The sequence below is a fragment of the Lissotriton vulgaris genome, chromosome 5 (assembly GCF_964263255.1).
Source record: "Lissotriton vulgaris chromosome 5, aLisVul1.2, whole genome shotgun sequence".
In the NCBI taxonomy this organism is placed as follows: Eukaryota; Metazoa; Chordata; class Amphibia; order Caudata; family Salamandridae; genus Lissotriton; species Lissotriton vulgaris.
The window spans coordinates 906,684,070-906,708,609 of record NC_141693.1 but is presented as its reverse complement, the minus strand read 5'-3'; the positions used below and the strand labels follow the sequence as shown (position 1 = coordinate 906,708,609).

General features: G+C 41.2%; 1 protein-coding gene across 17 annotated transcripts in view; it reads left to right on the top strand.

Annotated features, from left to right (window-relative positions):
• BLNK (B cell linker) overlaps positions 1 to 24,540 on the top strand; it is an 833,130-nt gene that overhangs the window by 564,470 nt on the left and 244,120 nt on the right. For 9 of the 17 annotated variants that reach the window (XM_086922513.1, XM_086922514.1, XM_086922512.1 and 6 more), the window contains 3 exons: positions 7,232 to 7,288; positions 14,422 to 14,471; positions 24,127 to 24,167. In XM_086922513.1, coding sequence (XP_086778639.1) covers positions 7,232 to 7,288; positions 14,422 to 14,471; positions 24,127 to 24,167 — 148 coding nt within the window. The remainder of the gene's footprint in view (positions 1 to 7,231; positions 7,289 to 14,421; positions 14,472 to 24,126; positions 24,168 to 24,540) is intronic. The other 8 variants (XM_086922516.1, XM_086922515.1, XM_086922526.1 and 5 more) reach the window with 1 other exon arrangement.

Here is a 24,540-nt window from a genome sequence, read left to right as displayed (position 1 = left end):
TTTCAGGTTCCCAAGTCCTGGTGCACTTTTAGTCTTCCTAGTGCCATACTTCAAGGAGCAGTGACATAGCGGGGGGGGGGTGTCACTGGGCAGCACTCTTTTTTAGGGGCGGCGGAAGTGAGCAAGTCGTGTCTGTCGACTACTTCCATCTCCCGAAAACAAGTCGTCCGCTGTCCGTAACCCCCTCCCGCTCTTACCTGCACCGGGCAACAAACTCTTGGTGTCCATCCCGGGTGACAGTAGGTCTAGCTACGCCACTGTCAAGGAGGCATTATGTTTTGGTGAAAAGCCCTGTTGTATCATTGTTAGTAGATAGGGCTTTGTGTCATAAAACACAGGTGATAATATAGGAACGCACATTTACCAAATTTTGAATGTCGCCTTTTTTCAAAGTCACAAATTGCAAAGCACAGTTTGTGTTAGGTTTAGACAACGTTCCAGTGCACCAACGTTTTTGCTGGAAAGTAAACACTTTATCTAGAAGTTTGGGCTGGTTTCCAATAGTCAGCGCACTTTAATAAACCTGCCTGTATTCTTTCAGTTGTACTACTTTTCAGGCTTTGAATCTTTTTATGTAGTGTGTGCTCTGCTGCCGTTGAACAGAAATACACTGTTGCCAATCGCTTAACTATGTTCTCAATTGTGTTTGCTGTTCGTAATAATAATAAAAAAAACTAAAATGTAAAATGTTGGTAAATAACAGATACACTTTGCTTCTTTGTTAAAGGGTTAGCTATGCTGTAATGTAGACAGGTGTCATATGCTACGTGAATTTGTACAAAAAAACGTTTTGAAAGTAGAAAGAAGCGTACCTGATTAACTCCGATTACAGTGTGATTTTAGATGCCTCTTGACATACTCATTGCTGCAAGTGGCAAATTACATCTTTAACTCCATCACCACCTAGAGACCTTTTGGCCGAGAAGATGAGCTACCTAAATGGTGATCCTTTATGCCATTACTTGACAAGTTCTATCATAAAAGTATTCAGCCATGAAACCACCATTCATGTGAAGATTTAAATCGTTCCAATAGAGAATCTATTTTCAGACTGTGATCACAGGTTTACTTCCGTTCAGTTGTGTAGCCGCCATGATGTCACTAAAACAGTTTCTGCAGTGTTAGTCAAACTGGAAATTCTATGCTACCAAAGGAATAGACTACACAATAATCAATCGCTCCTTATTTGTAATTGTGCATCTCCTTCCAAAGAGTAAAGGGTGAAAAGGAAATCTGCATTTCCCCAAGGACTCTGCTGTACTGTTTATTCCCACCAGAAATAGTGTATGGGTTTTCAGCACTGCAGGCAAAATAACATTTTGCCAGCTGGAGTGCTCCCCCTTCACCAAAACCCATATATTGGTCTTCTCAGGTAATATGGAGACGCTTCTAGGTAGCACATAAGACTAGCTAAGATGTCCTACCTAACCTTAAGGAAGTTCCCATCTTCGACCCAAATATTTTACTCGCTTTGTGTGTGTGTGTGTGGGGGGGGGGGGGGGGGGGGGGGGGGAGTGAAGGAGCCACCTTCGAGATATTTGTGTTGTAAATGTGTATTAAAGTAGTTGAACTAGCCGGCTTCTGGGACTGTAAATTGCAGTGCATGTATAAAGATTTAACCAGTAACATTTCAAAATTGGTTAAAGATTTGCTGAGCATTTAAGCTCTTAACTCCCAGATCTAAGCTAGTGTAACTGTTCTAGAATGTGTTATATGCTCAACAGTTGTCCTAAATATCGGTAGGTTTAAAAAAAGTCAATATTTCTGTGTTCCTTTTCCCGTCATTCATGTATGTCTGTGAGGACAGGCGCAACATATGGCACACCGTCTACCTTTCCCATAGATAGATAAACTCAGCTGTTGCATGATTTCTGGTACATTAAAATTGCAGGCGTCTGCCTGCACGTACAGAAATGCTAATTTACCAAATGGGGTGAATGTAATCTTCCCAACCTACATTCTACGACTTCTGCATACAGACGCCAGGATACCCTCGCGGGTGATGGTACCGTTTCCAAATACAAAATACAAATACAACTACTCACATACTGCAGACACACATACGACATTCAATGAACCAGTGCGGAAAAATAAAAAGCACTCGCTATCGACTCCCAGTACAACTCACTTTACTCATGTAAATCCCATTCTAAAGGTAAAATACGTGCACATATTATGCGCCTCAGGGATGCACATTTATATAATCGCCCACATGCCCTACTTACATTCACATAGATGCACTCAAGCATGCTCTTAAACACACACCCACACACACCACAGTCACGCCCAACGTGTACTAAAAATCTACCAAGCCTGTGATAGCTTCTTACTAAAAGAAAGTACAGCTTGGATTAAATGAGAAATGATCTAGACATCCTGCCAAATTCCCGTGTGATTAGTTATGCATTAAGAGAAAACTGGTATTTTATAATAAAAAAGGTAGTATGACACAGTCAAAGCTGTACTTTACAGGTGAAATGGAGGCAAAGTAAATAGCAGAATCGCATTGACATTATATCTGGTCAGATATATAAATCCAAAATATCCTATTAAAATAAAGTAATAAAAATAAAAGCAGTGCAAGCGGAATATAGAGAATGTGTGACTGCCTGGGGGCAAAATTCCACAGATACCATTTTCTTGGACACATAAAGAGCTTATCACGGTCAACCTCTGGAATGGGTCCAGCTCAAACAGTATCTTAGTCAGCTATTGATAATGGCTTTACCCATTCAGCAAATAAGAAAATGAACTGAGCGTTTCAACCTTCAATGATAAGTAGGGCAGAATACAATAGGAGGCAGTACACGAGGAACTCACTGACAGATCTAGAAGCACATGAAATTTGGACCGCAGATCTGCCCGCAAAGCTTACAGCAAAGCTCCTGCTAAAGCAAGCAAGGCCAAGGGACCAAGGCATGAAAACATTGAAAGAAAAGGCTCATGGTAGCTTGACCTTCAATCACTATGACCTGTGATCGCTTCCTACATATTTATCCCAAACTTGGTCAAGGGCATGAAACTGAGTTTAATAAACTTACGATTTTGCCTGATCCCACTTAAAGGATACTGGTATGGAAGAAAGGATGGGGACGTAAGCAAGATATGGTGACTCTGGAAGGTACACGAATACACATAATCTCTAAAGGCAAACCCCTACTGACATACAGGAGATTTTGACCACGTCCCCTTTTGCGAGTACTAAATGTTTACCCATGCTCAATGCTCTGCTGCTTGAAAGGTGATTCCATACAATTGTCACGCACACTTCCTGAAAATGTAACTCATTATCCAGCGGGTGGTCTGACTACGGGTTTGGCAGTCTCACACTTGGGCGATGGTGTGGTGGCCCGCAGTGAGACTGCCAAACCCATAATCAGAACCTTTGTTAAAAGCTTTGTGGTAACCCCCTGTATCTTTAAAGTAAGGCATTCCTCAGTAATACTTTTTTAACTCCATTTTAGGTCTCGCCTGAGACAATGCATGTGCATTTGCTTACAAGACATTTTGTTTACTTAGAGAGGACTTAAAGCCCGCCCATTGTTTTACCATTGGAAGCCCTCATTGTCACTCTCATTTCATTGCTTCTCTTTGATCAGTGCGTTCATGCTTCACTTTCCCCACGTGTATTAGTCCCTCCTGTGGATCCTAGCCTATTTATTGCTCAGTGTCCTTCCTCCACTTGCACTATCAAAGATACTTTTTTTATTTTAGTTGCACCAGTCCATAAAAGTCCTTATCTTTTAAGGCTGTCTCCCCTCCTCCAATCCTGCTCCACTATTTAAGCCTGCCCATCCTACATTATTGCTTGATGGTGTTGTTGCTTTCCCTTCCCACCCTCCCTGACGTCTGTGTTGCTTTGCTCACACCATCACATTCTGCTTTGTCACTACCCTCCTTTCCCACCATCGATGTTAATTTGCCAACGGGCCAGCTGTGCAGCATGACTGACAGTAAAAGAAAAAAAAACACCATGACGTACCCATGCTTAAAACTGGTCTATTTCCGGTCGGTCCTTTATTGGATTCACATGAGAATGGGCTCATGGAAAACAAATGGTCCACCTATAGCATTTCAGACTAAAGGTGAATTAGGTTTTGCAATCCATTTACAGAAAGTGTTCAATAATACCAAAATCGCCTATTGCTTATAAAACATCTCTTAATTGTTTTTCTTTTCAAAATATTTTTTTTCAGTGTTTACAACTTCAGGCAGGAATAGAAATTATTGTCTGTTATGATATTGTGGAATACCTGAACGCCCCAAGAAAGTTTAAGTCACCGAACCATTTATATAATTGTGAATTTGACTATGTAAAGACGAAATAAAGTTCAAGGAATACATTTTAACTAGTCAAATCTGTTGTAAAATGATTTTTTAAATTGCGGTTTTCTATTTTACACAGTGATTGTGTTGATGGAGTTGGGCCAAACAATAGGTAAAATGTAAACAAGGCAAATAAAAAAATAAGTTTTGTATAGTTGTGATGCAACTCTAGGACATTTCCCAGTGTTGATAAGTAAGGTCATTGAATTCACTGCTTGCATCTGATATCCGCGTGACTCGTAGACCATAGGTTTAAATCCCAGCATGCCTGACTCCTGCCCAGTCCTCCCACACCTGCAGTTCCCCGCCCCATTTAGAGATGATATCATATCCAGAAATATGTTCCCTGCTTCTCCAGTTAAAGATTTGTGTAATATCTCCTTTTACATCTCTGACTCAGAAGAAACATTCTCACTGGGCAGTTTGGTACCCAACACATGCCATAAGAAGGAAAGCCGGTTTAGTCGCCAAAAAGTATGGGGGATAATTCAAAGGTGGGCATCTGGGCCTCCAAACTAATGGGGAGTAAGAAGTACCCGCTGTGCCTGGACCTTAGTTCTCTTAGTTCTACGTTCTCTCCTGATCTGTGAGGCCATTGTTGCTGAAATTGCTTCTGCCAACACTGGTGCTGCATTTTCAGACCAAAAGTAGTGGTGAGAGGGCCCTCATGACAGGGCAGCCCACTTGGCATTTTTTTTTGTATTACAGAAATAAATGGCAAAACTAGGGGGTTTGATTATGAAAAAAGAAATGTCCCTCGTGTGCTGGAAATTTTCTCCCAAGAGGCGAGGGGAGAGGGGGAAGTATTTAGATTTTCCTTTTCACGACATCCATGATTTACATGGCATCTGCAACCAAGAAAAACATGTATAGGTAGACCTAGCTTAAATATGTTGTGCCTTATGACACATTGTCGCCGGCCGCACTGTGGTGTATGGGTCACTTGATAATGGTTTCCAACAGTGGTGCTAGTTGAGGTTCTGATGACGGAAACCAAATGATTCTCCCACCTCTAACTGACATCTTACAAAAAAAAGCATCCACCAATTTTAGTGTTTACTCACCTTCTCAAAACTTTAAATGACCCCTATATCTTTTAGTAGTTAAGGCATAAAATGTCAATATTGATTAACAATATATTTCTAAATACAGCTCACACGTGATTTTTTATTTTTGTAAAATTGGTGGCCATTTGACAAGCTTTTATTTCACTCAATAACTTTCAAAAGAGCAGATACTTGATAGTGCTGTGCCAGGCCCACCCCTTATAGATGGTGACGCAACACCTATTCTAATTTAAAAAAGTGTACTGCTTCAGTGTTGTTATTGGGGCACATCTTTTAATGTGGTTTTACTCCATCGTAAGCATTATTATTTGATGTTCACTTGTGGGAGAGCAGATACAGAATAAAATGAAGGGCCTTATTTACAAAGTTGATTTGTGGTATAAAATATGCAAACACCCATTTCAGTAAAATAAACTGCATTGCTTCAGTAATGGTATAATGGCGCTTCTTTAAATGTGGTTTCAAGCCTCCTTAATGATTATTTAATGTTCACCTGTAGGACAGCAGACATGCAATAAAATGAAGGGTCTTATTCAGAAAGCGGAGGTTTCAAACGACATGGGTCTACTGCTACAGGGTCTTTCTTGTAATTGGGTTCCTTTTCCAACCTGTATAGGATTCAAAAGAAATCCCATATGTATGGACGAAAATCACAATTACAGATTTCTAGTAGTCTCTCAAATCACTACATTTTCTGGTGTATTTGCGCAATTAAATTTTTTAACACAGGCAAAATACTTTCCTTATAGAGAAATCCATCCTACTATATACACTCCTCCCAAACTGAAATTAAGCCTAGGCAGAGTTTGCAGAGTTCTGCGTTACGTGACAAAAAATCTGCACTACATTCCACGGAGTTCCGCAAACGGCGGAGTGAGGTAAGCGCCGCTGATTTTTAGCACCGTTTGTAAAATCAGCACGAATGGCACCACGCTCCGCACAAAAGGGCGCAGCTTCTTTCTGTCGCTCAAGTAGAGGTTCTACTCGAGCAGCAGCTTCCTCAACGTGAGGGCCAGGTTTCTCAGTGTGAGCGTTGGCACCCTGCCGTGACCTGCCGCAACCACCTGCATTGAGAAATCTGACCGAGAGGTGGTCTACGGCTGGATTTTCCACGCTCGTGTTTGCCAACTTAATGTTAGCGAGTGCGAGAGAGGAAAAACTCCACTCCGCACCATGGCGTTTTTTGGAAGTCCATGCTCTACATGAAACGTGGAGTGGGAAAATCTCTGCAAACTCCTCCAGCGGAGCAGAGTTTACCTCCCAAGCCTCCCTGAAATGTCACTACTGCTTCATTACAAGTGTACTCAAAAGTATGCTTTAGTGATGGAAAACTACCTTCAACAGGTATGGTAATGCTCACTAATCGATAGACTTTTGGGTGTCCATTTGCAACAGAGTGGACTGGCCGGAAATATCAGACCTCCCTCTCCCTAACGTAGTCCTAGATTTACAATGACCGAAAGCTCACCATTTTGCACCATCGTAAGTGTGGTTTACAGTTGCAATGTTCCAGAAATCCTGGTTCTGTGAGTCAGAATGAGTTAGTTAGATTCTTGAATTGCTTGTCTTTCACAATTAGGTACCATAAGTACAACATTTTGGTACAGAGTGCTTCAAAAACACAAATTAATAAGAAGATTTAGGATGGGTTTTTATACTTCACGCTTTTTAGCATTTTCAATTTAAATTTACATTGTGTTTTCTGTTTTTGTTTTGTGGAATCTTTTCAGCAAAGCAAGGCCTTTTGGAAATTGAGGAGGAAATGATTTCTTCCTTGGTCCATCATTGATTAAATGTGTATGTGCAGGATTTGAGTTTTTTCTTCTCTTAATGTTTAGGTTACGAACTGACAACGTGGCTATAATTTGCAAAACTGGGCAACGTACATGGGATCGGTATGGAAATCAAAATTCATTTTGCATGCTTCAACTACTCAAAAGGCAAAACTCACATTTTTCGCTTTAAGCTTTCAGTGTAACACATGCATATAGAATCTGCTTTTGGCCATGCTCTAATCTGCTCAGAATACTAGCAAAATTGGGAAACAAGCCATGTGTGCCACGCTACATGAAACTAATATAGCTCTAACACCAAGTGTAAGTTGAAGGTCTAAACTAATGGGCTAATTTCCTCATCAATGTATGCCTTGACTAATCCCTTCTGCATCTAAAATACAAAAGTAGGCCAAATATAAAAGATTGGGAAAAACCTGCAAACGTTGAATGTTTGGGTTAGTGTGAATAACTTCTGTAAAATGAACAAGAAATAAGTCTTCCTGTATTAAAATAAATATAGAATTTTTTTTATTTTTCTCAATAGTACAAGAATACTTCCAAGGCAGTTTGTGACTTCTTCCCCTTATATACCATTTTTATTATCTTATATTGTAGCTTAAAGCATGTCAGGTTTTTTTTTTCCAAAGTCGAGAAAAGCCTTTCTAAACAGCGTTTAAATGACACCTCTGCCATAGAAACATTACAAGTCACCTTGTTTCTATTGCGTAACTTACATCTGACATACATCTATGTTTTTAGAGGTGAAGATTAAGACCCTGATTCCAAAATGGTTTGTAACTGGAGGAGGAGATACCTAGGCAGAGCTACCGTTTCCGAGAGTGTCTCCACCCCATGTACCTGCCATCACAGATTCATGAGCCCAGAATGAGGATGTACAAGCCAGACCCGGAACTGCCAGATCCAATTCCACGTGCAATTCCCAATCCTGGGCCCATTTCCATGCACCTTTGGTTGAATAAGCCTGTTAAAATGTGATATTAGGTATGGTGGTTTCTCCCAAGGATATGTCACCTCTCCCAGCTAGAAATCGGGGCCTTAAATATTCTGGAAGGGAAAAAAATGATGCTTTGAGCTGCCAGACAGGAGAATGTAATGTGTTAGGGCATGTTGAATAGACTACCCTGTGGAGGATACTTTATACACTGTGGGGCATATTTACAAGGGAGGTGGGGAGTGAGGCGTTAGCCTTCCTGGCTTAACTCCGCACTCCGCCACTTCAGAAATGCACAGCTGCACCATATTTACAAGAATGTGGTGCAGCCTTGCATGTCCCCCTGCGCTGGCACCATAGTGCAAGGGTGTCTAAGTTGAGGGGAAGATTGTTTATGTGCAGGAAGGCGTACCTTCCCGCACATAAACAATCTTAAAATGCAGTTTTTGTAACTTCTATGTGTGCTGCATAATGCAACACACATAGAAGTTGCAAAACTGCATTTTTTTAAATTATTGTTTATGTGCAGGAAGGGGGAACTTCCTGTAAATAAACAATTATTGGTGTTTTGCTGTTTCCATGTGTGCTGTACAACGCAGCACACATGAAAAAAGCAGAAACGAGGAGAAATTAAACATTTCGCCTAGTTGCACCAGGGTAGACCAGGTTTTCCCTGGTCTTAATTGTGGCGCTGCCCCATATTTACGTCAAAATCAATGGGTGTTGCGGTGGTCCCCACAGCAACACCCATTGCCCTCCCCTTTCACTGTAAGCATAGCTTGAAAGGGGGCCTTATTTACAAGGCAGCGTTAAGCCGCATTAAGTGGCTTAGCACAGCTTTGTAAATAACTTGAAACACCTATCGCCACAGGAACGTTGTAAAAAGTGACGTTCCCATGGCGATAGGGGCTTGTAAATATGCGGGTCAAAATCACAAACATACCCACACACAGTTGCGTGTTGCAGCCAAATGTTCTGAGCTTGCAGATCTTGCTATTCAGTGAAAACCTTTGCGCTGGAGGAGGGCCATACCACAAGTGCTCAGTGATAACAACATGCTGACTTCGCCCCTAGCAGCGGCACTGACATCTATATATCTCAAAGGGCCAATGCTTGTTTAGGCATTGCATTATATTTCAACCTTTAGCTTAGGAGTAATCAAGTGCTTATGTAAGCCATGTACACTAGCAATTCTAAGATACGCAAAGCTATTCTACGGGAATCAGGTGTGGGCTAGGTTGACATCGCAATGCATCCATTTGTGTATGTGGTGTGTGGCAACATGTGTACATTCCACACCCATGGCCCCACAATATTTGCATGAAAAGGAATTGCAGATAAAAATAACATTGTCAATTGTAGCTCTGCCGCACATTTTGAATGTAGCTGTTGTGCTTGGAAATCTGGTCAAGCCCAAAATACCCCTTTTTCATCATGTGCGCTGATGGGAAAACATTGCTGTCAATCGGGCTCTCCTTAAGCAGTAGAGACTAGTCCACCCTAATACAACACACTCCATCATCAGTAGGGCAGCTCTAGATTCTTCAAGAAGGGAACTCTCCCACACCTAACTAAAACATTTATGTACATAATATCAGCTGTGGACAAAATAGGATACATACTGTGCTCGTGTATAACAATCTAGAATGTATGCATGATTTTCTTTGGCTTATGGACTCATACTGCTGTTTGGGCTGACTCTTCCGGGCTCTTTCCTGCAGGTGCCTGCTTTAGATGTTGGTTGAGCAGACACTGAATAGTAGATAGTAGAAAACTGAAGATACGTGAGGAATAGTAGTCAAGGTCTTAAATGGAGGGGGGCTGCCAATCCTCTACTCTAGCCTATTGAGCCCTATATTTATGTCCGATAACTTTACAGGCACAAACAGTGATCGTAAAAACATCTTTAGGTAATACATATCAGTGATGCAGTCCCTGTTAATGGTTTGCTTCATCTAGAATTCCCTACGAGTATTTGATTTTTCCAGATGTTGTTTCTGTAGTGTTATTTTTCATGCAAGGTATGATTCTTTCATGGTGCATAGTGGAACATGACTTATCTCTAGGCAACTGGGTGAGTTCAAGTTGTGGATAAGTGTTCAGGCTGCATACGTTTGAGATCTCTGTCGCCAAAACTTTTGGTAGTCTAATTTCCTCACAGTGCCTCTAAGTGGGTCATAAAGGTGTTCAGACTACATGCTTATTCAATCCTTGGCCTTTCTGCAGAGTGCAAAAAGCATTGGTCGCATATGTGCAAATTCCATTTACAGAAAATGTATGAAGGTGGCATTCACAACTGTTGACAGAAAAAGAAAATACAGGGCCGAATTTTCAAAGGTAATATACACGTTTGGGTAAGTTTACACTTTTGAGTAAGTTTACTATTTTTGATAGTCACAAACTCCGAGACTACGTTACTCTTTAAAATTAAAATTAAAAATGTATTGAGTCCAGCACTACACATGGCCAACCAATGTTGCTGCAGAACCCTACCAAAGAAAATAATGGAGGTAGGGACTTAAAATAAAACCCCATATTTTCTCCATTATTTTCTTTGGGATGGTGTGTAGTCTTGAACCTACTACCATTTTTTAGTAGTAATTTACACTAAGAATTTGTGAATACTGGAAAGTAGTAAGCTTACTCAAAAGTGTAAGGTACATCTTGTAGTAAGGCATTCTGTGTTTAGAGGCAAGGAGAGATAGAGAGCATGTGTCTGTGTGAGAGAGGGATGAGAAGGAATGTGAAATAAGGAAGCACATGCTGAAGGACAGAGGGAATGGATGAGATGAAAAGAAAGGAAAGGTGAAGGATGAGAAACTCAGATGGAGTGATTTCAGAAGGAGAGATAAGTGAAGAAAAAGAGTGAAAGTGACTAATGTGGCATAAGAGGTTTCAGAGGAAAGTGATGTGAAGGAGAGAACAGGAGCGGCAGGGACAATCAGAAGACTACTCCTCCTCCCACAGACGTTTGTAATGTTTAATTCATAGGCTCACATTTTCAGACTGGAAAGAGGTTTAATTCTAATTATTCATTACTGTTACTCTTTTATCTGATATTAAATAAGGTTTGGAGCTATCAAGCATTGGCAAATCAATATGTATTACTAGTATGAAGTTGATGGGCTGATTGTTGTGTGGTATATCTGAATGTATTCAAAAACTCAGAGAGAGATGCAAAAATAATAGTCAGATGTCACACTGCCTACATGATTCTATTTCACATGTTTTAGGACACACTCTTATTTGAATAGACTACACCGTTTTTAAAAGAGTTTTATTTAGCACTATTTGGCCATGTCCTTTTAAGATCTCCACCATTTTTATCACATTAAAACCACTGAGCATAGCATATGAATATCCAAGAGCTGCTGATGTGATAGCAGTGCAAATACATGAACATATATGAGAACTGGGAGGAGTATAGATAGCAGGGCCCCTTCTTCACAAAGCTGTGTTATTTGGCACTGGAAAAAGAGGGTCTAGATTTTCAGAATTAATATGTATTTTGTTTAGCAATTTCTTCAGAATTATTTTGACTTTTGACACATGGATCTTGTACCTTTACATTCATGTAGTGGCTAGTCAACACACTGGCATTGGCTTCTTTTGGCCCTCATGCCTAGGTGCAGAAGAGCGTTGAGGTACACCATGTGTCTTCAGGACCCCTGCGAAGGCTGTGGCTGTGCGCCTCTATATATGCCAAGAGTAGCATTCTCTGCTAAGACACTCTGTGTTGAAATTAGATGAGATTCAGTTTCTCAGTGCAAACCCTGAGTGGGCCACTTCCTCAACCAATGCCACTCCAATTCATCAAAAACCCAGGGGTAGTGGAAGTGTCATCATGTACACGTTGACCTTAATGATGTCACAGGAAGTGATTTAAAATGTCCTATGGGTTCCCCTTATGTCAAAATTACCTCCATTGCTAGGACCAGCGTTTTGCTATGGTGGACCCTTGTGCCAAACATTGCATACAATATGCCAGTGCCAGAAGTTTCCTAATACTACTTCTCTTGCACTATGGATATCCCTTATGTGAAAGGTTATGTTTAATATGTTGTGGACCGCATTTTGTCATGGATGGCCCATGTCATTGTCACAGTTTTCTTCCCATATGCCAAGAATGTCCTCCAATGTGCCATCACCAGCAACTTGCCACAGGTGCAACCAATGCCAAGAATTTCCTCCAATGGGCCAGCACTGACAGTTTTTCATCGGTGTCCCATGCCCAAATGTACTTGCAGTGTGCCAGCAGTAGCATTTTGCTGATGGTATCCCATATGAAAGTATTGTCTCCAGTATGCCAGTGCCAACATTTTGCCAAGGGTGCTTCTATACGCTAAGGGGCATGCCTGGTCCAATATCGGATTTGAAAGCAGAAAAACACACACTCACTTACATTCACTTACACTCATTCTTTCATTAGCACTCACTTGCACTTATTTATTTTCACCTAGTCCAATGCGCTCACTCTCACCCTGAATCGCTCATTCACACACTCTCTCTCTCATACACTCTTACTCTGACTGACTTATATTTACTCACTCATTTTGACACACACAACCACAATCTCACATGCTCACCCATATACCCGCTCCTACAAAAACTCAATCTCACCTACATGCATGCACACGACATACATTTAAAGCAATTTTATTTTTCCTACTTAAGATGTCAGTGAAGGTTCAGATCTTGCTGCTCCATTTTTATTACACTAATAGTGAATAATAACTATTATTCACTATTAATGTAAAGTGGTGTTGAAAGTCACTAAGATGGTCTCATTAATCGAGGACAAAGCCACCTTAGCCAAGAGAGCACACGGATGGGTCGTGCTGAAAGGTTACAGCACACTAAAACCACAAGAGTATTTAACAACGGGCCTTACACAGAAGACAAAAAACAAGTTCCTTAACATGCACCTGGGCAAAATTCCTATAGCTCCGCACATTGCACCATGGACAAGGGAAAATCCTGCAAATCCCTGCCGCCTCTGTCTTTCTGGGAAAGAGGACCTTATACACATAATCTGCATCTGCATTAACCTCCGGGACATAAGGCGCTCTCTGCTTCGGGCCCTATGGAACCAGAAGGGCATAAGGAGTTGTAGGCAGGCCACGATGCTTTGTTTTAACCCTGAAGAAACTCAGCTGAACTGTAGAACAACAAAATACTTCGACATAGTGGCCACAAGACTAAATGAAAAAACCAGAGGGTTTACTCAAAGCATTGGCCAAACAACAACAAAGTAAGAACATTTGCCTATCTTCCCCTGGAAATCTGGAAGCATTATGGCCACGCAAATCCAAACGAATCATAAGCACCCTAAGCTGAGACTTTTATGCTTTTAAAGATCGGAGCCCAGCTCTCTTCTGTTTTAAAAGTAGTACTGACTTTTAATATTTGTACGTTTTAAAATTGTGAGTTTTTATTAACTGAACAATAAACATACTACTACTACCACTATTAATGTAATAGAAATGAGCAGAAAACAGGGTTAGAGCCTAACTCTGATAATGCGAGACACCCCTGTATTCCTCACACTGATTTTGCTACTTCTGAGGCCAGAGATTGCAACGGCATGCCAGGAGTAGCAAGGGGCATGCTATGGCGACCCCTAAATGACGTCCATGCCTGTGGACCTCATACTGTATTATTTCAATGCTTGTCTTTCTGTTTCTCTCTGTTTCATTTAGAACATTTTTATCCGTAGTTGGTGGAATGTTCTAATAGCATTGTAGTCCTTCTGTCTCAGGCTATGCTAACTCTAAAAGGCCCTTAGCCCCCATTATATGTCCTTGTCTGCGGCTTGGCACTGGAACAGCAGGATGCACTTTAACATCTGGTACAGTCTTCTGCAAGGGGCTGTTCTGCTAAACTAGATTCAAAAACTGCATTGCATGACTCTTGCAGGAATGAAAAATACTTCTGTACAAGGACAGGGAATACTAAAGCAGCCTGTGGTGAAACACAAGCCCTCATGGATGAAAGATTGAGAGTTAAGAAAAGTAAGCTGTTCCACACTGAGTGTTGGAATGTCACATGTTGTGACAATGACTTGTAATGGTTTGAATGCAACTATAGAACAAGCTGTCAGCCACACCTCTGGGATGCCGCTGATGCTTGTTAAAAGCCTAAAAAGCTTATCATTCATTGCTTTTTTATTATTTTTGCTCGAAGCTACATCTCTTTGAACAGTTAAAGATAACTCCATTTGCGCTTCTTAATGTGTACTCAGGTTGTGGGGTAAGGGGTCTGTCTCTGCTCGAATGATAACTCTTTAACTTGCTATTTACAGAATAACCAATAAAGCACCGCCGAATGTGCCTCGGAGGGATTATTCATCAGGTAAGGTCTTTGTATCTTTAGAATACAGACGTTTCAATGGCTCTGAATATAATTCATGGAGATGTGCTTTCTTATGGGATAACTGCAGTGGGTCTAACACCTAGTCAGAAACTAGTCACAAATGTAAGTGATACCACTGAGGATTCTAGCTCCTTATAGCAAGGAAAGAGATACACAATTTCCCCTTCATATTTCTGATATACAAGCCTTAATACATTCCCTCCACTGGAGTGCAGTGGTGCCCTAGTGACACTGTACCTGCTGCACCAATCAAAGCCACACTCCTTCGACCATGTCATTCTATCCTGTGAGCTGGGACACACCTGTAATTGTTGGATTGTTCAGTTTTAGAACACTTTGGATAACTATGGAAGGCTGAGATTGAAACAATCAAGTGTTAAGATATTTTGGGGCAAATGTATTGGCTTATTTTACAGTTGCAAATGCTATGCTTTGGTTTTGCTATGCAACAATCATATTTTAGGAGTTGGCAAACTTTTACAAATCCCTAAAATGGGACTGCAAGGCCTGTCTTCCTGGAAGTGGGTTGTGTTTAATAAAAATGCCATTAAAAAGCAGTGGTATAAGATTTATAAGTGACAATCTGATCTGAACACCTTCTGAGCTGTTTTTCCTAATGCAAATGAATTGCAGAAGAATTTTGTATTTCTTTTTTACATTCCTGATGATGCAAGATCATATGATAGTGTTTTAATGAAACACCCTGGTGAGGTATACTTGAATAGTGTTGCAGAATCATTACTAACCTGCTAGTTGACAAAACAAAGAAGGAATTTTATGTTCAGAAACCAATTTCTAAACAATAGAAAATGCCCTTGTGATGCATAGCTCATCAGGCTCCTTAGTGAGTAATGTAGCATAGAACATCAAATCTTCTCAAAAGTTGCTACGGCTGCTCTAATACGCTTCCCATTGTCTTTTGGGACAACCAAGGATTCTTTTTTTTAAATTATTTTTATTGATGAGACCAAACATTGACAGTTCAGATTCATTTTACACAGCAGGATTGGTCATTAATAAGAATTAATAAACAAAAATTATTTTGATATATAGTCCTTCGGTACTGCAGAACATTCCTAGGAATTGAAAGTATTTGGGATTCGAACATGAAAGAAAAAATAAGCGAGAAAACAAGAGATTACAGACAAAACAATAATACATAAGCAAATAGCTGTATTTCCATTAACCAACCCATTCCATCACCGGTGCCCAAATCCTAGTTGCCAATTGTCGCCTCCTCCCCCCTTTACAAGAGAAAGCGGAAAATTCAAGCCTATGGATAGCTAACAAACTTGCTCGCCACTGCATAAAGGTTGGAGCTTCCGAGGAAAGCCACTGAGATGTTATGCAAAGGCGAACCTGCGGGATGGCTATAAATATAAGGGCTGACTGACATAAAGAATTCCTGCCTGTTAAAGTATTACCGACATCAACCCCAAATATCACTAATGCCGGGGTCAGTACCACACTAATCTAAAGTATAGAATTAATAAAACACTCAATGTCTTCTAAGAACCCGGCAAGGGATGGGCAGGAATGAAACATGTGTATTATATCAGCAGCCAACCGTCCACAACGAGCACAAGCATTGCCCTTTGTAACCCCCCACTTTGCAGTCTTAGCAGGCGTGTAATATAAATCTAACATTGCCATATAGCTTTGAGCCTTGAGTGAACCTGATATCATAACCTGACTGGCAAGTTCTAGCACCAGGGTTAAATCAATGCCTGTCCTTCCAAGTTTCAATTCCCACTTAACACTTTGGGTGGTCAGATCGTCCGGCAGGGTGGATAATATATATTGATATAGCGTCCCTATTTTACTTTTTTTCTTAATCAGTTCGATAATTGATACTTTATCCAGGATGCCTGGTGTTTTCTTCTGATATTTATAAATGAAGCTTTGAATCTGTAAATATTTGAAAAAATCGCGTGAAGATAGCTTAAATTTATTCTTGATTTCGATATAAGGTAGGACTTGTCCGTCCACCACTATGTCGGCCACCCCATGAACACCCTGCCTTTGCCAACTATACATTATATGGTCTTGGAAAATGCTAGGAAACACTCGGGTGGCTTTAAAAGATGTATACAAATTTAAATTTGGAATGGACATTTTCCTCTTAATTATCCGCCATATAGTAGATGCAGCAATCAGAACTTTGAAACGAGTTCGCTTATAATAGCTGGACTCCAAGACCTCGAGTAAAATGCCCTTTGCAGCAGATCCCAGCCCTATCTCAAAAATAGTAGGACGATTACATAATGGTACATTCGCTTTATCACCACAGATCAGCACTCCCATTACTTGTAACATTGCTGCCCAGTAATACATGACAAGACTGGGAACCGACCAGCCCCCACAATCTCGAGGAAGACACATCCATTTAGCTGCGCGACGTGAGCGCCTGTATCCCCATAAAAACCTATAACACACCCTGTCTGCCTTAGTCAGACTCTTTTGAGAAAATAAAAGAGGGATAGTCCTAAATAAATATAGAAACTTGGGGAGAATTAACATTTTGATAATATTGCAGCGTCCATATAAAGATAAATGTAAACTATCAAACCGCTCTAAATTAGTGTTCGCTGCATCTATCACTGATAGGATGTATAAAACCGGAATAGTATCCACTGCGGGGGTTATACGCACTCCTAAGTACGTGGCTTCAGAGACAATTGGGGCATCAGAAGTTAACATACCAGGCGTCTGCACCACCTGAGTCTTTGAAACATTAAGCTTATAGCCCGATACTGCCCCAAAATGCCCAGCGAGTACCTTAAGTTCCCTAAATGCAGATGAGACGTCAGATGTTATAATGACTATATCATCTGCATAGGCTAACAGATTATATGAAGTATTGCCAGCTCTTACCGGTAGTATGTTCTGATTAGCCTCAATTTTAGAAAGAAAAGGGTCAATATACAAGGCAAACAGCAGGGGTGAACAGGGACACCCGTGCCGCGTGCCCCTAGTAATAGCAAAGAAGCCAGTCTGCTGTTCAGAGATGCATAGCTGTGCTCTTGGAGAGATATACATTGCACAGATTGCCTGTACGAATTCAGCCGGAAATCCCTTCCATTTAAGTATGGCCCACAGAAACCCCCAAGAGACCCTGTCGAACGCCTTCTCGGATCAACCCGAGGGGAGAATTCGTAGTATGGGCCCAATCTAATAAGGCAATGGAGCACCTAACATGATCCCCTGTATCCCGTCCTGGAATAAAGCCATGCTGATATATAGAAACCATCGGGGTGATCACTTGCGCGAGTCGATTTGCCATTATTTTTGAAAATATTTTCGAATCACTATTAATTAGCGAGATCGGCCTAAATGACGATGGGAATAGCTCGGGTTTACCTTTTTTTTTAACAAAACTATAGTTGCATTTTGCCATGACTCAGGTACTATACCCTGCTGGGCGGCTCTTAATACCGCAAGAAAGAACTGTCCAATTTCAGCTAGAAAAGCCTTATAGAATTCTAATGGGACTGCGTCTGGGCCACTAGCCTTACCATTAGCCAAGAATTTTACAGCAAGCTCGACCTCCTCCCATTGAATGGGTGCGGCCAGTAACTCAGCCTGTTCATGAGAGATAGTAGCAGGCTCAATGCCTGCTAAAAAGTCTTCCACAGCCCTATCTATGTTTGCCCTAGAAATATCTTCCCTATAAAGAGATGAATAGAAATCCAAAAACACCTCATTGACCTTCTCCTGAGTATCATATATTGTTCCTTGTTCATCTTGTATGTTTACAACCTGGCTCTGTATACTTCGCTGACGAAGTCTCTTAGCAAGGACCCTGCCAGAGTTCTCCGTGAACTCATATAGCTCTGTACGATACTGCAGATACTTTAATGCTAGGTCCTGACCAAGAGACTCCAACAACCGGGCTTTCAAAATTGCAACTTTTTGTTGGCTAAGCTCTATGCCTCGACCGTTCTTGATATTTAGAATAAGATCAATTTCAACCTCCCTAAGCTCTTTCATGCCAATGCGCATGCGTTCTTGCTCTGACTTCCACCTATAAGAGTAGAAACTTTTAGTCTCACCCCATAGTCCAGCTATCAGGGTATCCCATACTACTTGATCTGTAGCCGTCCCCCTATTAATATTCAAAATTGGACGACCCATTTTTTAATATGTAAACAATATTCGTCCTCAAATAATAGCTTCCTTTCGAACGTCCATTCCCAAGGATTCAGTACAATTTTTGAAAAGCGATGCTGGATCGAGCAAAAACAGGTAAACTTACCGATTCAAATATTTGGAATAAATAACACAAAATACAATTTTTTTTTTCAGAAAGACTATGGCCTTTAGTACTCAGAACATTTTATTGAAAGTGCCTGTTTAGGCCCAATAATTTATACAGAGGACATTATTATCTCTGATTTTAAAGATTTGGCTGCAGGGTTGAAATATTCTTCTTATAGCCTGATGGTTAGAAAATGTATTGTAACTTTAAGCCTCACAAAACACCAGATAAATGATTTCTTTCACAAAGATCAAGTTTAGGGCATGATGTACAGTGTGACAGATGGATTACTATGTTACAAACAAGATGGATATCCTATCTGCCTTATTAGAAGTGCATTATATCCTATGTCGTTTATAATAAGGTGGACAGGACATTTCACATCTGTGATGGAGAGCCCATCTGCCACACTCTAAATCAAATGCAAAAACCACAGGTGATGGACCGTATGCAGAACAATGTCATACATTCACCCCAGTACAGAGATCTGGGCCCAAATCCATCGTTTTTTTGCACTCCACACCACCCCAGTTCAGACATGGCCATATGCAAATCAGTCTGACCCTGTGCCTCATGGGAACAGCCCAGCCCGAACTGCCAAGCCATGCCTTCCCTGGACCGGAAACAAGCTTCCGAGGACCGGTTTCTGGCATTCCAGCCGTCTTCAGCCCGGCTTGCTTGAATCCAGTGGTGTGGAGTGCATGGGACTCACGTCTGAGCATACCCATCCCACTCGGGGTGACAAATGCAAAAACTACAGGTGATGGACAGAATGCAGAACAATGTCATACATTCACCCCAGTACAGAGATCTGGGCCCAAATCCATCGTTTTTTTGCACTCCACACCACCCCAGTTCAGACATGGCCATATGCAAATCAGTCTGACCCTGTGCCTCATGGGAACAGTACAGCCCGAACTACCAAGCCATGCCTTCCCTGGACCGGAAACAAGCTTCCGAGGACCGGTTTCTGGCATTCCAGCCGTCTTCAGCCCGGCTTGCTTGAATCCAGTGGTGTGGAGTGCATGGGACTCACGTCTGAGCATACCCATCCCACTCGAGGTGACAAATGCAAAAACCACAGGTGATGTACAGAATGCAGAACAATGTCATACATTTACCCCAGTACAGAGATCTGGGCCCAAATCCATTGTTTTTTTGCACTCCACACCACCCCAGCTCAGCATTGTGGCGGGCGGTGCTGTGAGCACCGCCCGCCACAATGCTGGGAATGGAGGATGCCACCACCATGGTGGCGGTGGCATCCTAATCCCCGGGGCGGGACCGCCGCACCACTGGCGGCCGGTCCGCCCGCCATCCTAATGGGCCCCTAAATCTTACCAATCTTGATTTTTTTTTTTTTTAAATCACGTTACATAGACAAAAACAAGAACAACAAATAAAATAATAAAAAAAATATATATAATACACATTTGTATTTATTTATTAGTGTTATATAGAGCGCAAACATGACCCTTTAGGGTATCAGAGCGCTTTATAGAGATAACAAATTGTATAAAAGACGTAGACGTAGGTAGAGGGGTGGAACATTTGGGATTAAAAACAAGTGCAAACAATTTTCAAGTCAAAATGGAGAGAAAGTCCAAGATTTACAAGTATGGGAGCACCGGGAGGTGCAAGGTGGTTAGCAGACGGACAGTGCAAGGTGTAGTAGCAACAAAAAAAATACGTTCGCTGAACGGTGTGTGCATTTCAAGAGTTATGAGAGGAAGGATTTGGCTTCCTTTCAAAAAAAGTGCCAGAGATGGAATTCTTCTGATGACGGGCAGGAGTGAGTTACAATTTCTTGGTGGGGCCCCAGAAAAGGCACAATTGTAGTTTTTTGTTTTTTTTAAAGCGAGGAGGCTGGAGCAAAAGGTCTCTGGAGGACCAGGAGTTTCTGGTTCCTCCGGACACGAAGAGTTTCTGGGTGAGAAATGCAGGGGATTTAGTGTGTAGTGCCTTGTGAGTGATACATGCCAGTTTGAGTTGAATTCTGGCTTCAAGAGGAAGCCTGTTCAGAGCTTTCAGATGTGGAGAGATGTGGACAAATTTCTTTGAACCTGTTAGGAGTATGGCTGCGGTATTGAGGCAAGCTTTTAAGGGGGCCGTGGAGAACATAACTATCATCTCTAAAATGACCAGCAGGGTGAAAAGTTAAACAAGAACAAAATTACAGGAAAGATTACTTCCTGAACCTGAGTGGAATCTGCCTTCGGTTGCTGCTCCTACAGCCAGTAGGTCTGTCACTTGTTTTGGGAACAGAGCCACCTGTGCAATAGGATCCTTCACATGATTTGGCACCCCTCTTTTCAGAAGACAAACTGTACCCTTGATTAACAATACTCCCAAACTTGGTGACCATGCCTAGGTTCCACCAGTCAGAACCGTTAACTCTGACTGAATTGTCACACACTTTATCGACAACCACAGGATCACTAAACTTCTTGCCACTTATTTGGACATAGGCTTCCTTTTTGATATGAACCACATCACCAACCTTTACTTACACTTTGCTAACATGGTTGCATTCATCAAAATAATTATTTTTTCTGAGCTTTGCTTCAGCAACATTTCTCTTGACCATAGTCTCATGTTCATTCAGACACACACCAAATTTGATCCACCTGCTCATCCAATTGGGACAGACTTTGGTGGCTGGCTTTCTTCCTCTTAAAAGCTCAAAAGGGGAAATGTGAGTAGTTGAGTGTGGTTTTATCTGACAAAACCATAGCATGGAATGGACAGCATTCAAAACTACACACTTGTTGGCAATGGCCTATTGAACACACTGAGATAAAACCTTATTCATTCGCTCTGCCTGTCCATTTGTTTGGGGATTATAGAGTGATGTTCTTAGATGCTTAATATCACCCACTTTTAGGAAAGAATCCACCTCTTCATTCAGAAATTGGACTCCATTATCCGATATCAGAAAGTTTGGAAAACCCTCTCTGAGGGAACTCTCTTTTAACCTCATCCCTGCGGAGGATATCCTTCTCCTGTGTTGGGCCCTAATGTAAATGGGTCTGGTCATGACGAGCACAGCTCCACTGTTCCTCATGATGAGCTGAGCTCGTCATGAGCATCGAAGGGGTTTAGAATTCTGTAACAGCCTTAGCACTGGGTTCAGACACAAACTTCACTTCTGGCCATTTAGTGTAGAAGTCAACCATAACAAGCGCATCGCGTGATTGATTCGCAAACAATAAAATTGGCCAACTGCATCTATGCGTTTAGTGAAAGTCCTTCCCAAGTGCCCTTTGTGGGCAGTCAAAATCAGCCTACGCCTGACCCCTCTAGTGGTACCAACCCCACGCTCTGCCCACACTTAAGTATTGACCACTAGAGTCTACCATGCTATTGATAACCCTGGACTATTTTTGGCATAGCTTTCGCAATCCATTGCCTTTGTATAGTAATCTACTGAATGTGTGTTTTTTTCTTACTCATTGCCGGAAAAAAAAAATATCTGTAGGCAAAGTGATTGTATCAGAGACATTTTAAACCTAGGCAAAAGTGGGCTGTGGCCACCTTTCTAGAGGCCCCAAGAAAGTGATCAGGACACTCAGAAGTCATGTCAGAATAACACTGTTTTAACAGCTGGGCATTACAAGACAATCAACCCTTATCCCATTCACTACTACTAGTAATCTCCTAATCTACCTCCAGTTAGTTTGCTACTTCATGCTTACACCACTTTTCTCCAGTTGTACTCCGGTTCCCTCTCCATCAACTTTCTCACTACTCCTTTCTCGCCACCGCTTTCTTTACCCTTACAGGTTTTTGGCAATCATCACCTCCCCTCTCTCTCTCATCTGTCATTGCTCCTTTGTCCCTATTTCAATTCAACAACTCTACCTCAACTCTGTCTCTGTTCCTTTCCCTCCTTTTATCTCTCTACCTCTTCTCTCTGTCTCTCTCTCTCTCTTTCTCTCCCTCATAACTCTATCTCAGCCTTTGGCTCTCTGCCTCTTTATCAACCTTGCATCTTTACAAGCTTATCTCTCTCTCTGCTTCACCTCTTTTCTCTCAACATCTCATCTCTCTTTTTACCTCTCATGTCTTCCTCACTATCTTTTTCTGTGCCTTACGAATCCCTTTACCTCACCTGTCTTTCTATACCTGTCTCAGGTTGCCCCTCTCTCGCCAACCACACTCTCTCTACCTTGCATCTCTCCATCTCCTTTTTAAGGATGATACATTGAATGCCTTTCGTACCAATTGGTTATTAAAAAATGTTTTGTCACATTGTTGTCTCATTTACAATCTTGGTTCTTAAATAGAACAATCCAGCAGTTTCAGGTGTATGCCAGAGGAAAGATTGGAAACTTCAGTGACACTGGGGCCCAAGTTCTGAAGGCCTACTGCACTTTGCACAGTTTGGCTACCTGCCTTTTAATATTCATCCTTGGGAAGGAGATCCAATTTTACTTGCTTGCATTAAGGCTCATGCGACAACTTGCTACACCACTGAGTGGCCGTTCTCCAGACTTATTTCTATATGCATAATTTGAAGTGCATTTATTAAGGCATATATATCCCAAATACACAGGTGATTTTTGTAGACTCTTCCTTTGCTGTAGAGAACCAGAGGCCTCACTGATGTCACATATCGGAAATAAGTTCCATCAATGGTAGGACACACAGTAGTGCTTTGTCAAAGAAACTGTAAACTATTGAGTATGTAGAAAGGCTGTTTGGGCCATCCTTATACAGAAAAGTCCAGGTTCATCTAGGTGGAATTTCAATACAATATTGGAATCCCAAAAATCACAGAAAATAATTGTGAAAGAATATTGAGGCATCCAAAGGAATGGAAACCACTGCTGTTCTTGATTCGATAGGAGAGTAAACAATCTGTGGTGAAGAATAAATTAACACAAGAGTGCAAAAAAGGAGTTCAGGCAACATAAACAGTAATGTAAAAGCTGTCATTTGTCTTGCATTTGTGTGCCAATCTCAGAACTGGATCTATTCTCCTTTTCTTCGAGAATATTTGCTTACCTAATATATAGTATATTCGAATCTGCATGGCGTGTCAATTTGATTAATTAATTACATAATGCTGGTGTCAAAATTGTAAATAGAATGCATTTGCATCTGAATAGAATGGGCATTATGTTATTAATCATTGCAGAAGTTATTTGAAAAGACCTAATATTCTCGGATCAGATATATATTTCTTACATAACATTTCTGAGACCTATGTTATAGAGTGCAGGAAAGCAGAGAATGCGTGGGAAGCACTCTGGGCATCCAAATACATCAAATATATGAAAAATCTTCCATTAAAACTGTGTTTTACCAGTTACATTATTTTGTTATGCGTGTGTTCAATGCCTTTGCTCTAACATGCTATTGCAATGCTTTTAGAAAACGCCAGTGCCGAGGATGATCAGTGGTCAGACGATTTTGTGAGTATACGTTTGTTACTGAAAACAGATGCTGAATATTTCATTTTCAAAGCAAGAGACACTCTTTGTTTTTATTTCTAACCCTCTAAGAACGCCGGTTTATGATTAAGATTAATAAAACTTCTTAAGGTGGTCTGTGATGTTTGCAATCTGTATTCTTCATTGTCTTCCACAACAACATTATGAGTAATGAAGGTGACAAAATTAAGAGCCACTTTAACAAAGATCAAAAGTTAAACCTCAGCTGAGTCCATGAAGGGCTGGACAGGAAAGTTCATAGAGCGAATTTTCTTCATTGATGCACTCAGTTCCCTTGTGAATTGATTGCTTTCTTGTTCGTTTGACACTGCCAGCAACACAAAGAAAATATCCT